The 14,628-nt window shown below is 34.4% G+C and overlaps 2 protein-coding genes across 9 annotated transcripts in view; one reads left to right on the top strand and one right to left on the bottom strand.

The window, feature by feature from the left end:
- LOC120771942 (protein NDRG3) overlaps positions 1-6,384 on the top strand; it is a 60,923-nt gene extending 54,539 nt beyond the window's left edge. For 6 of the 8 annotated variants that reach the window (XM_040100246.1, XM_040100245.1, XM_040100244.1 and 3 more), the window contains one exon: positions 5,243-6,384. In XM_040100246.1, coding sequence (XP_039956180.1) covers positions 5,243-5,703 — 461 coding nt within the window. In that variant the 3' untranslated portion in view covers positions 5,704-6,384. Of the gene's footprint in view, positions 1-939; positions 1,675-5,242 lie in introns of those variants that run through there. The other 2 variants (XM_040100249.1, XM_040100250.1) reach the window with 1 other exon arrangement.
- A 5,466-nt stretch (positions 6,385-11,850) lies between these two features.
- Positions 11,851-12,811, bottom strand: LOC120772436 (cytochrome c1-like). The gene has a single exon (XM_040101052.1). It carries the CDS (start codon positions 12,761-12,763, stop codon positions 12,005-12,007), a length of 759 nt encoding a protein of 252 aa, XP_039956986.1. The 5' UTR covers positions 12,764-12,811; the 3' UTR covers positions 11,851-12,004.
- Positions 12,812-14,628: the final 1,817 nt, after the last annotated feature.

Here is a 14,628-nt window from a genome sequence, read left to right as displayed (position 1 = left end):
TAAGTGAAAAAAATACGCGTTTTAGTTCAAACCTTAACTTAGAACTTGGACAAACTGAAAATTGGATTTTTAACAAACATTTTTACAAAAAAATGAAAATTTCCCAGCATTTTAAACAGCATATTTCTTTTAAGTACTCAGAAAGAGAAAGGTTTTGTAGAAATATACGATTTTTATAGGGTAGTTTCGTAGTTAAATTTTTTAGTTACTCCTGGTGTTAAGTATTCGTGAAAACACAATCCATTGTCAGAAAATCTAAAACGTCATTCGTTGATAAAATCAATAGAAATCTAAAACATGACCACATAATGCTTGCAAACATATTTTTAGATCTTTTAGAGATTTTCATAAATTTTTCTAATACAAATGTTTAAGTCTTATGTTGTCTTTGGAACAGTCTCCCATATATCTAATAGAGCCGAACTCTATGTTGCTTTTTAAATTATATAAATGTTCTCCCAGATTTTAGTAAGTTTTATGCAATAACTTAAACCTTTATTGAGTTTCCTTAAGCATGCAAGTTAATTATATAAAGTAGATCTTTTGGCTGATCGTCGATAACTGGAAAATTAAATTTTTTTAATAAATTTTTGTTGAAAGTTATGAAATTTTTTTTTAGTGTAAATTATTGTTAATAAGGGTTCGTTTTTCAATTTAATTCCGTATATATTTTTGTGCGTGTTTTTCTGTATTCATCTACCTTATATTATATTATATTATTTACATCTAGTTAGTTGCTTAACTAAGTATATCTTTTAAAAAATATCTGCACCATTAGACTTGAGTAAATAAGTTGTGTGTTGCTTGCCGCTTTTAAGCATTTAAGTTTTGCTTTTATTTTTGTATTGCTATTATACTTTTATTTCATATTCTTTCATATGATTTATTTTCTCGTATTTTTGTTTCTTTTTTGGAAAAACACACAAAACCATTTTAAAGCTGTTGGTAAACTACAAAAGTTGGCACGCAAATTCTCCACAGCCAGTCAGAGCAGTTCGAACCAAATTCAGCTTAGTGTGCAATAAGCCCAGCGGCACCGCAATCGCATCACCAATATCATGTACCATTCACAACCACCGCCTTCATACAACCCCACCAATACGACTACAAAGCATCATCAACAAGAACAACAAAATTCGCATACTTCGGTCGAAATTTGTAAAACCAAAATGCCAAAAATAACAATATCCGAGTAACTGTATGCAGGATTTGAGGAAATGCAAAGCGGCTGGAATATAGGAGGCAGCACGCTTTCAAGAACAGGCTGCACTGGATTGGTTTGAGCATCACTGCACTTGCTTTCTGTTGCATTCTTGTAATTTGTATTTTGGCTTTTCGGCTTTTAACAGTTATATACCCGATTGCAAATACATACCACACAAAAGCGTTGCTGTTTTCTTTTAATGCAAAACCGATGTTTTTATGAGAATTATGATGACTCTGCGTTTACTGTTGTAGCTAATTTCATTGTAACTATTGTATAATTATTATTATGATTACGAAATGTATTTTGCTGTTATGATTATTATGATTATAATGATTATTATCAATGTATTTATGTGCTAGATGTTGTCTTTTTTCACATCAATTCGCAAAGAAAAACAAAATCATTTTATAGCCTAATGTTTACAAGATGTTTGAAATATATAGACAATTCGTGAGAACAAAAACAAACGTGGTTATTTTCTAAACTCAAGCAGGGTGAAGGCGATTATTAAGTTTGTTTTAATATCAAAGGAAAGTTTTTGCATAGAAAATCAAACAAATTTGAAGGTCTAAAAAGAGAGAGCGCGACATAATTGAACACACGCTTTTTTGCTGTTTACAACCATAATTAGTTACAGTATTGGAATCTTCGAAAAAATGTTTTGTTTCGGAGTTGTCACCCTGTTGCAGTGCCATCAAAAGCAGAGGTCAACGATAAGAGTTAAAGTACTTCGTGCAAACATTTGGATACAAATTGGAAAGGCAATATGAGTATCGACCGCCTTTACAATCAATTTTGGGATTGATGAAAATGTCGATTTGGGATTGTCGTTTAAAATATATATTTTTTAATTTTAATTTCGATAATACATATAAGTGTACGTAACAGCAGGTTAAAGTTTAAAAATGTGAACTTGTATAATTAAAGTCTGTCAAAAACTTGTTATGAATGAATAAAATGTCAAAATGCTGTCATAAATTAATGAAAATAGATTAAAATTCGAATATTAAGACATTTGAAAAATTTTCTCAAATCCAATATACATATCATGTAACAAAAAACAGTTTCACTAAAATATGCTTTTATTATTACTAAATCCTTTATTGTTCACATACATATACATAGTAAGTTAAGGGTGGATCACAAACTCGAGTTTAAAGTGTTATGTTCACAAATAACTGCAACAGTTTCAGTGAGTTTTTTTATAAACTCTCAGTTTCTGAACGAAAGCTTTTAATACATAGAAGGAAGCGTCGGAGGCCCTATAAAATATATGATATATGTACATATGTATACGAGTACTATGATCAAAAAATAGTAAGACTTTTGACTTTTTTAATTTATTCTTCAAAATCTATGTCGTCCTCCTTCAAGTAATCCCTCTTAGCCCTAATAAAACTCTTTCCAATCCTCGAAAAATCGTTAAATTAAATCATAGCTTTGCGCAAACAACGCGTAATAGCCTTGACAGACGGCAGCGTTAGTCCGGATTAACTACACACTTAATCAGATCCGAATTTGTAGGTAACAGACGGCAGCCATGCGAGTTTGAAATTCTCGTGAATAGCTGATTGTAATTTTTTTAATATTTTCAATGAAAATGGTTAAAAGATTAACATTGCGGTAGTTAGCAGACCAATTTTTGCAAAATCATTTCTTATTACAAAAACATATCAACACCTTATTTTTAAAACTGCATCATAACATAAAACTGCTTGCTTTATTTTTGAAAATTTGAAAAATAGCCGTAAGTGTTTTTTTGTTTTTCATGCACAATAGATTACAATTGACCATTTTTAAAAATGTTGCCAAGGAAAATGCAGCTAAAACTCTAAAATTTTGAGGATTAAATGGAAGTTAGCACCGGAATTATCTTCACTAATTCCTAAATTAATCCGCATTAATGTCAATGCTATAAGATTCAAGAAGTATTCCTTGTTGACAGTTTTGATGGTCGGGCAATGGTTTTTTCCACTTCCGCACACCTTGACCGCGTTAATCGACCGACTGATCGTCTGTTTCCGGGTTTTAAGCAAAGAACCAGTAATAATACGTTTATCGCCAGTAATAATACGTTTCATTACATCCTGTTAGCATTGTTTCACAGACTTTAACGCAACGCTGGTTTTCGAAAAAATTTAGTGATTTTGGAACTAATGGTGCTTTCACTTTTCTGAGGTCCAAATGATCTTTCAAAATGGTTTTCACTGATTCTTTCGATATTCCAACAATGCCAGTAAGATCTCTGACTATTAATTGTCCATTCTCAAGCAATAAATCCTTTATTTTGTTGATGTTTTGATCATCAGTTGATGTTGTTGGCCGTCCTGGACGTGATTCGTCGTCAAAACGACCAATGAAAAAGCCTTTTCCAACATTCTGAACGTTTCGACACCAGAAATTTTATTCCGCTCACAAAATTTAATTAAAATCTTTGTTGAATAATTTCATTCTATAAAACGAAGGGGTTTTCGTATGAAAATTAAAATAAAAAGTCTTACTTCTTTTTGCCCACAGCATATATACGAGTTTTAATGAACAGCGGGGCCAGCTGAGTCGACTAAGCCTTGTCCGTATATCTGTCTTCCTGTCGGGATTAACGAGAACTAATCACTCAGCTGTTGATCATATGCTGGAACGGCTGATATCGGCTCACTATAGCATATAGCTTCTATACGAACTGAAGTATCGGAATTAAGAGCATGTATGGATTTTTTTTTATTTGTGAAGGCTATTCTAGTTAACGTTTCTTCTTGTTTTAAATATATGTATATGTATGTCACTAGTGACAAACACAATGTTGAACACATACAAAATTTTTCTTTTAAATCGCCTTACACGCAAAGTCTGTGGTTTTTATGGAAATTCAACCATATTCTGCAATAAAATTTGGTCAACATGAAAATAGATTTATGCGCTTAGAAAACTGTTAAATTTTGGTTGAGTTGAAGAGAATTTGTTACGTTTAAAACGCCAAGTGTTTGTGGTTATTAAACACCAGTTTGACCAATAAACTCAAGTTTGTGGCACAACATAGACTTTAAGCATATACAATACATACCATAAATTGTAGCAACTGTGAAGTAACTGTAAATTATGTGCTCAATTAAAAAACGGAAATATTTAAAAAAAAATAGTAGGCAACAAGATAGGAGTTGGACATAAGAAAATATATAATATGGATGAACGAACTAACCCCAGGCACAAATAAATTTTTAACAATGAAATGAAAATGTTTGAAAAAAGTTTTGAAGTTTCGCAACAATAAGCCTGAAATTATTTAAAGATTAAGTTATTAATAATTACGCTTAAGGAAGCTTCGTATCCGAACCAAAGAATGTGTGTGTGTGTATGTGTGTGCGGCAATTGTTTTGTGCGTGTGTTTTAGCGCTACACAAGCTGTTTCGCATTTGGACGAATGTGTCATGCCTCATTGTCATGCCATGCATAACATAAATCAGTTACACATCATACCAAAACAATAGCAACAATACATTTGCATAAAGCAATTTTAAATGACATTAAAGCCGAGTTTTAATTTACATAAATTTACATAAAGGGTACATAATGACTCACACATACACATTGTGCTTAAAATATTTGCGGATTTCGCTCATTAAATTCAGCCACACAGCTGCTGCACCGCACCACACCGACACACAGTCACACATGTGAAGCGCGTGCTCAGCCAAACAAACACACTTGCCACCCACAGCACACACACACATGCACAAACACAGACGCACTCAAAGCGCTAGGCAAGAACTCGCAAACATTCGCCAGACAAAAACAAAACCAAAACGATTCTCTCAACCTCCTCTTTCAATCTATCGACTATCAATTCGTTAAACTTAATTAAAACAAAACAAAAAACAAAAACAACAAAGAAATGAAATAAATTCGCTAAATAACATAAGCAAAATTCCCACTCCCTCTGTGTCCCCCCTTCTTTAATGTGCTGCGATTCTGTTGCTATCCACCACACGGAAATTCAACTGAACTGAACTCAATCGCCAACAAAAACACCACCAACAGCCACGCCGCTCTCCACGCCAGCCACCTCGCCATGTGGCACCAAGTATCAGACCTACTCGTCCATCTTCTTCGCCAACTTCAAGGAGCAGCAGGAGAAGGAGCGACGCGAACAGCTAGCTGAGCAACAACAACAACAGCTGCAGCAGCAGCAGCAGCAGAAACAACAAAAGAAGCTGCGCAGCAATGTGCGCCTCTGTCGCGAAACTGCCATTAACAACAACAACACCACGAATACCGGTTACGCCTCGAGTAGCGGCGACGCCTCCGGCGGCGAGTCCGACGGCAACGGCAATCAGTCGATTGAACGCGAACGCCACTTGCCCGCCTGCGACATGCAGAAGGATTTGGATGACTTGGACTTCGAGGCGGAGCCGGAGGTGAGCGTCAATGGCACAGCATACACGAGCGCGCAGAAGATGCGCATCACGGAGAATCCACTGCCGGAGGCTGTCAGCTGTTAGATGAAAGCGATATCAAGTTACAACACCTGAAGAGACTAGTGAGCGAGAGCGCAGAGTTAGAAGTGAAGAAAGGCAGCGCAAGTCAACCGAAAAGTAAGTGAAATGTTGTGCGAGTGTAAAGTAGCGGATGAGTAAGCGAAGCTGCGTGTTGTGCGTAGTAAAAATATATCATTCAAGAATTGCTGCGTTTCTTCAAGCCAAAGACTTGAAGACGTGCATCATTGCGCTCAGAGGCCTATTGTAGTAAAATAAATTGCATATTAAAACTAAAAAAAGAAAATACACAATTTTCGTAAGCGGCATTAGTGCACGCGCGCATTTGACACCAACAAGCTGCTGAGGCTATGCGCCACACATACATACGTAAGTGCAAAAAATTAATAACGAGCGAAATATCACTGCTGCAGCCGAAACCGCCCATAAACATGTAGAAACCAAAAATTGAATGTCATTATTAAAAAAAATTATGACAGACATTATTTAAAATCATTTTGTTTTGATTATACTCAGAAAAAAAATATAATGTTAAAAATATAGTTAAGATTTTTCTTAAATGTCGTCCCTCTATTTTGCCTTGGCCGAAAATTAAACACATGTTTATTCAACTATTTTGAAAAATGTGCTTAAAAATAACTTATTTTAAACAAAAGTGCCGGATTTTAAATTAAAAAAAGTAGTTTGTTTAGTTTTGTAGGAAAAATGGCATAAAATAACACTGTTAAAATTATTTTTTTGCTATTATTTGTCAAAAAAAATATTAAATAGCTATAATGGGCATATTCAATTTATAAAATATGGTCACAAATGATTCGAAAAAGACAGTATGTTAGCTAGCATTGCAATTATAAACCAAAAATTTAAGTAAAAGAAAACAAATTAACCCAAAACCATAAAAAAAAATTAATTAAATTTCGGCTGAAGTTTAGTTCTGTAAATTCGTGAAAAATAAATAAATTTATAGAAAATGTTCCCATTTTATGGGAAAAAAACTCATTTTCTTAGCAGCAACTCTTCATTCGTTGACATACATGGCGTATACGCAACACAAGCATTTAGCACTGGAGCAGCGCAGTTGCAAAGTGGATTTTGATCAGAAAAGCACACGGTAAATGGAATTTATAACTTTATTGTTCATTAAATGAAAGAAAATTTAAGAGATTTGAAAATATTATAATTATATTTCAAACACCGTTGGCGGGTGGAAATGTTTATTAATTTCTAGAAAATGTATGTATGTATGTATGTGTATATAAATTATGCCAATACAATATTCATTCTTAAAATATTGGAAATAATATCTATTTCTTAATGTTCAGCATAGTTCTACTTCCATCTGTCATTTATCTCTTCAATCCTCAAATAATAAATTTTTAGCTACAATCTGAAGAGAAATCATTTCAGAAAGTAACAACCTTAGAAAATCTAAATAAGGTTTATATATATCGTCACTTAAAATGTAAAATAACGTATTATTAAAAAATTCGAATTCGAGTTTTTTATTGATTACCATTAACTACATCATTTTTTATATTTGTAGCTTAAATTTTTCGGATATAACCAATATGTAACCATTTTATACCCAAAACTCAAATTTTGTTTCAACATGAGTTTATGATAACCACTATATAACCATTTTATAACAAAAAATATGAGTGTATGATAACCAATATATAACCATTTTATACCCAAAACTCAAATTTTGTTTCAATATGAGTGGTTTCTTTTGTATCATTTTTTCATCCCCTGTAAACTTTTAATAAGTGATGTAAACGTATTTTGCACTTTAGGTGACGATATAAGTACACTGTATATCCATAACAAAATCCACTTTTCAATTAAGCTGCTGTGCCTCTGGCATCAAAAACAAATCGAAATAATAACGGAAATTAAACAGAACAAACCCCACAATGTACTTACATACACGTATTTATATCAGCTTAATTTGTTTCATTTCACTTTGTGCCTGAAATATTTTATGATTACTTATATTGTAATGAAGAAAAACACCGTTAAATAAGTTAACTTATATTTGAAAAACAAATAAAAATAAATAAAAGCGAAAAACCAGGAGAGTTGAACAAAGTGCAGGGATTGATGAAAATCGATAATAACGGTTATAGTTATGAGGTAGCTGATTGAGCGGAAAATTATAAAATATATTAACGAGCTTTCTTGTTGCAAGCGATTTTTGCTTATTGTTGAATTTAGCTAAGCAAATGATTATTTTAAGCTACACAAACAAAGCAAATTGGAATATTTTAAGTACTCACACACACATAGACTCACACAGCTGCATACACACAGGTTGAACAGCTGCATTCACACACAGTTAGGGCAGCTGCTGTATATGAAGAAAATAGTTTAGTAAGTATTTCCTTTCGAAATCAATGTAGTTACACACAAATACTTGAAACTAAACGAAAGCTTAAGCGATTGAAGCTTTGAAGCTTTGTAAGGTGCAGTAGGCGACAAGCGTTTGTAGATATGAGTAAATAAAATTTATGTAATTAAATACAACGCTGTTAACGGAATGTGTAGCAAAAACAAATTTGTTCAAACAAAGAAAAATATAAAGAAAATATTATTAAAACTAAAAAAATAAAAAAATAAAAATAAATAAATAAAATATGCAAAACACTAAATATCGACATACTTTAAAAGTTAACTGTAATTACTTTATGTGCTAGTAAAACGAATTGAGTAAAGTCCTTGAAATGAGGTGTATTATTTGTGAACTGTTCTACTGTGCGTGTACTTTGTTTTAGAGCGGAAATCTTGATCCTTGCATATCAAAAAATATGAAATGAAATTAACTAACACTAAATACACAAAGAAAAATATGAGAAACACAAGCATTTCGGTTATAGTAAAATGAAGAAACATAGGTACATATGCGTGTTCGGCGTGGGAGGTGGAGCGAAGAGCTACTTCTGGAAATAAAAAATGATAGAATAAAGCACTATTGTTAGATTTAGGAAAGATAAGAGCTTTTGGCTTAAAAACGAAATAAGCTTTTCTGTGCTTGAAAGGAAGACTACCATGAGTACCAGAGGAAAACCCTGCTTGTCGAGCACTTCTGTTTTCAGAGATTGGATCCACATATTCAAGGAAGTGAAGACCATACATCACAACAGTATAGTCAAGATGATCTGTTACTTCTTATTAAGGGTCATACCGAAGCCACCAGAATGTTCTAAAAATGTAAGAAAATGCATCACTAGCTTATGGTAATAAACTGGCTTTTGAAATAAAAGGAACAAACTTCTTATGGAAGAGAGAACAACTTTTTATACTCAAAGCTCAGATTGTACCACAGTCAGAACTTTCTTTCTCCTTTCTTTCCTTTTATACTATAGTGAGAAACTTCCAATTCTTAAATGGATATAAGCTCATTCGTCCTCCTTCCATTATCGCAAATATATGTACAGCTACTAACAAAATCAACTCCATTTATCGATATAACGATAACTGATAAAAACAGCGAAAACCAACTTTTTTTGTTTATTTCTAAAATTTTGCTAAATTTTTGTGTAAAATGTTAGAAAAAAAATTAAAAAAAAATGTTGTTCTCCCTTGAATGTTGGAACTGTTTTCACACACATATGCTCGATACACGAAGACTCAAAATGTTATCGATAAACAAAACTTCAGCAAACAATGAAAGGATGAAAACGAATACAAATTGGACAGACATAACAAACTACCCAAAAGCATAAAAGACAAAAAAAAACTATGAAATAAAAATAAATTTACGTAAAAAATATGCAAAGCAGAAATTTAAAAAATTGATTCACGCTAAAAGCAACGCAATCAAATGGACAGACACACACGCTTGATGTTAATACCATTAAAAAAAATAAGTAAAACAAAACCAAAAAAAAAAAGTAAATGAAATTTATAATAAATATTGAGTGATTACATTTATCTGAACATAAATAAAAGAAAAACAGAAACAAAAATACAAAAAAAAAACAAAAATAGAATAAAGTACATATTACTAAAGATAAAACAAAGCTTGCCTGCAAATTAAAGAAAAAAAACCTCAAAGTATTCAGTGAAAGAATTATATAACATAGAAATTATTATAAAATACAAATACAACAAATTGTGCATTTGCAAAATATATTGTGCAGCAGCAAATTAGTATTAAAACGCTGCACCAACAACATTCAACATATTTACACCGTTTCACTAACACACATACATACATACGAACACTTATACAAAACATACACAAATATACAAATAACCAAACAACAATAACAATAGCGAAAATGTAATAAAAATTGCTTTTATAAAGAAACAATTGGAATTTTAATTTTTCAATCAGTTGTCTATTAGAAGGAGACAGATTGATAGTATACGAGTATGAAGGAAAGGTAAGTGATATGGATATATGACAGATCGATTGCCTAAGCGTACTCAGTTTCAAAATATGGTATTGCTATGAAATACCGTTTCCTTTCAGTTTTCACATCAGACTTCTAAAGACAGAGTTCGGAGTATTTAGCGTTCCTGACGACAAACTGAAAATGTACGCACTACCTTACCCCTCCTTCAAAAATCATCAAAAATATTAGTTTCATCCAATAACATTTATCTCTCGGATCACATTGGATATATTTTTAAAGTTCTAATCATTTGGTGTAGGCTCAAAACTTCTAGACCCCTGAATTGGTCAAATGACATCAAAGAAGTCGCAATAAATGGAAGAAGAGACTCAGCGAAATATCTGTTACAAGTATACAGGTAGAGAATATAACGGTTGATTCAAGTAAAGGTACTTTTTTGGCAGATCACGCGTGAATCGTGTCAAGCTGTCATTTTATTTTTGTTCAGTATTGTTTGGTATTTTATTATGGAAGGACTTACGACTGAACAACATTTATAAATCGTTCAACTTTATTACGAAAATTCCCGTTCTGTAAAGAATGTGTTTCGTGTATCTTGCTCAACTTATGGTCAACATAATCGCAACACCCTCACCCATTTTGAGATCAACCATTCATTATTGGATAATATTTAACCGAATAGATCACGTCCAGTACGCAGTCAAGAAGATATACCAGTCGAAGCTGAGAGTATGGAACGACTTGGCGGAATTTAGATAGACATCTTAAATTGAAAGCGACGTCGCTTTGCTGTATGGTCTCCTGATAAGTTCTAAGAAGATCGAGCCAAATTTTGTTGAGTGATGAGACCCATTTCTGGCTCAATGGCACACTCTACAAGCAAAATTGATGCATTCGCGACGAAGAACAACCTGAAGAGATTCAAGAGCTGCCATTTTATCCAGAAAAAATAACGGTTTAGAGTGGTTTTTTGAGCTGGTGGAAGCATCGGTCAATATTTCTTCAAAAATGATACCGGTGAAAACGTAACCGTCAATGGCCACCGTTATGGCGTCATGATAACCGACTATTTGATACCAGAAATTGAAGCTCGTGATCGCGGCGACACTTGGTTTCAACAAAACGATGCTACTTCCCACACATCACCTCAATCAATGGATTTATTGAGAGAACACTTTGGAGAGCTGATAATTTCACGTTTTAAGCTGATCGATTGGCCACCAAGATCGTGTGATATCACACCGCTAGACTTTTTATTGTGGGAATATGTAAAGTCTAAAGTCTATATGGACATTCCCATTTCAATTCAGGCTTTGGAGCGAAACATCACGGGCGTCATTCGCCATCGTAATGTTCGAACGAGCCATCGAAAATTGCCGTGGCCAACATTCGAAAGAGATAATCTTCAAAAAATAAATTCCAAAGAATGTTCTTTCGAAAAAAAGTAGGGAACCTGGAATTGGATCACCCTTTCTTTCGGAAAAGAAAATAAAATTGAGGGATTAAATTTTTTTCGTAAAATGTAGTGCTGTATTCCAAACAAAAAGGCATCTAACTTTCTGCCCTAGGTATTATTATTAAATTATTTTTCTTCGTGGAAGACCCGATTAATATTAAATCCTTGGCACAATTATAAATACGCGATTGACTTTGTCTGAGAAAAATGTTCCACCCGAACCCACTTGCCCCTAACTACCCCCGCCGTGAAGGAGAAAATAATTTTTTCTTCATATCTACTTACAAGATCTGCCTAAAATATGTTTATACTTTGCAACTGATTTTGAAAGATTGATAATGTATTTGCAATACTAATTTTTTTATTTCCAAATCTCTACACAAATTCATAAAACATCTTATTTGGCTACCCCTAGAGGTTTCTTTATAAGACTTTTCGATTATGCAGTTATTTCGGCTTCAATCGGACTGCATCGCTATTCACTTAGTCCAATTTACTGTGCGCTCTGAGCTGGCTGTTCGGCTGCTGCTGGCTGCTCAGCTGTTGCTGGCTGCTCGGCTGCTGCTGGTTGTTCAGCTGCTGGCTGTTCGGCTGCTGCTGGTTGCTCAGCTGCTGCTGGCTGCTCAGCTGCTGCTGGTTGTTCAGCTGCTGCTGGTTGTTCAGCTGCTGCTGGTTGTTCAGCTGCGGGTTCCTGGCTTTGAGCTGGCTCTTCAGCTGCTGGTTCCTGGCTTTGAGCTGGCTCTTCAGCTGCTGGTTCTTGGCTTTGAGCTGGCTGTTCAGCTGCTGGTTCTTGACTTTGAGCTGGCTGTTCAGCTGCTGGTTCTTGACTTTGAGCTGGCTCTTCAGCTGATGCTGGTTGTTCAGCAGATGCAGGCTCTTCAGCAGATGCAGGTTCCTCTACCTCTGATGGATCATCGCTCTGTGGCTGTTCATCCTTTGATGGCTTCTCGGGTTTAGTACCTGCTAGCTTATCCTTCTCTTCTTGTTGCAACTTGAAGAGCAATTTGAGTAGAGCTTCGGCAACTTCTTCAGGTACTTTAACGTGGGCCTCGGCCTTCATGTGAGCATCAATGACAATTGGTGGCAGCTTCCTCTTGTGGTCCTGTGGCTTCTGAGCAACAACTTCTCCTGATCCTGATTCAGATGATGAAGCAGGAGATGAAGAAGAAGAAGACGACACGGGCAATGCTACGGCCGAGTGGACCAGCAGGTAGGCGCAAAGCACAGCGGCAATGGTGAAAGTGGCTTTCATTTTGTTAGTTTGGTACAATTAACTTGACTGACTGACTATTCCATGGACAGACTTATTTATACTCAAGCAGAGCAGTGGCACAATTCCAATTGTCAAATGTATTTTATCAATGTAATTGAAATAACACCGGGAAAGTTTAGTTAATTGAAAGTCGAGTATCTTTTATCGGCGTGCTTGGTGGGAAAAGCCTTCCGCTGCTATCTGAAGTTGTTTTGCTATTTGTTTATTATGCAATCTCTAGTACGGTATATGCTATATAAAATCTAGTGCCTATGGGCTCTCGTAAACGTTTACTTTGTTACGTGCATAAACAATTTAGTGGCGCAGTAAGTTTTCGAATGATGATTCATAGTCTTAAGTGGTAAGAAGTACTCGAATATGCTTATGATATATTTACAAAGAAATATCTATGAGTACTTTCATATATTTGTGATAATAATTCGTCTATATATACTGTAATAAGTATGTCGCAATTATTGCACTTCCTTGTTATTGCCAGAGTAAAGACTTCATTAGTTATACCCTTGAATGTTGTTATCATTGCTGTTAAGGGCTGCGTCCTGTCTGATAATGACCATTCAGATCTCAATTGCTGCTTGAAAACTATAATATGTATTTTTGCGTGCTAATTTTCTGGTTATTTAAGGAGGGCGGGGTGGATTTGAATGGTATAGGGGGTGCTGAATGTATTTTCATTCATTATACTCTTTCTGTTTGAGTTTGGTTTCCTTAGGTTTTGGTTTATGGAAAGCCTTTATAAGTTAAATCTATATAAAATGGTCGTGTTTTCTGGAAATCAAACTTTTAGGGCTGACCTTCTTCCGATGTCTTTACTATTCCAGTTGTCAAAACAAAAAAATCAAATGAAGCTTAACTTCCGCTTATCTCAGTACACAACTTCACGTTTTGTTATTATCAATTGAAAATAAAGTTAATATTCCATCTAAAGTACGGGATCGTTATTCCATAAATCAAGCAAGTAAGGTGGGGCTAAGTTCGGGTGTAACCGAACATTTTATACTCTTTCAACTTGCAAATATCAAAGCCTGAAAAATTATCTTTATACTCCAATATTATATCTGATAGGTTGACCCAAATTTTTGGTAAAAAATTCCCGATAAGAATTGCGGTCCACATGTCATTCAATGTGTGAGTTATAGAAACGGTGAGTTATTTCAATGCTTCCTACTTTTTTAAAGATAAAACATAGAAACTTCAAATGTAATGGGGAATGTTTATTATCATTCAATGGGACATTATTTAGCCTTTATTTTTTGAAGATAATCTCTTTCATATATTAGACGGGGCTACATACCAAGTGCTCTATCCATTGAATCCAATTTTCGAGGACTCGTTCGAGCATTTCGACTGGTAACTGGCCAATGACATGAGTGATGTTTTGCTCCAAGATTTGAATCGAGTAGGGATTGTACGCATAGATTTTAAACTTAACATATTCACACGATATCACAATATCGATATCTTCCCTGCGTGCGAGACATGATCTATTTGGTCTAATATTATCCAGTAATGAATGCTGGGTCTCAAGACGGATGTTGTTGATACGAATAGTGCTCTGAGTAGGCCGATTATGTTAACCATAACTTGAGCGAAGCGCGCGAAACATATTCTTTGCAGGACATGATTTTTGTAATAAAGTTGAACGATTTGTTAACGTGGTTCAGGCGTAAACCTTTCCATGATGAAATGTCATACAAGACTGAGCAAATATAACATGACAGTTTGACACGATCACTACTACTACTTGAAGCACCCGATATAATGAATTGCAAGCGAAGTTGAGTTTCTGGAGAAAAGTTTTTCGATAGCGCAGTAGCTGGCTGGACGGATATCCACATCTCTAC

Source organism: Bactrocera tryoni, chromosome 3, assembly GCF_016617805.1.
Source record: "Bactrocera tryoni isolate S06 chromosome 3, CSIRO_BtryS06_freeze2, whole genome shotgun sequence".
In the NCBI taxonomy this organism is placed as follows: Eukaryota; Metazoa; Arthropoda; class Insecta; order Diptera; family Tephritidae; genus Bactrocera; species Bactrocera tryoni.
This window is presented reverse-complemented; position numbering and strand designations above follow the sequence as displayed.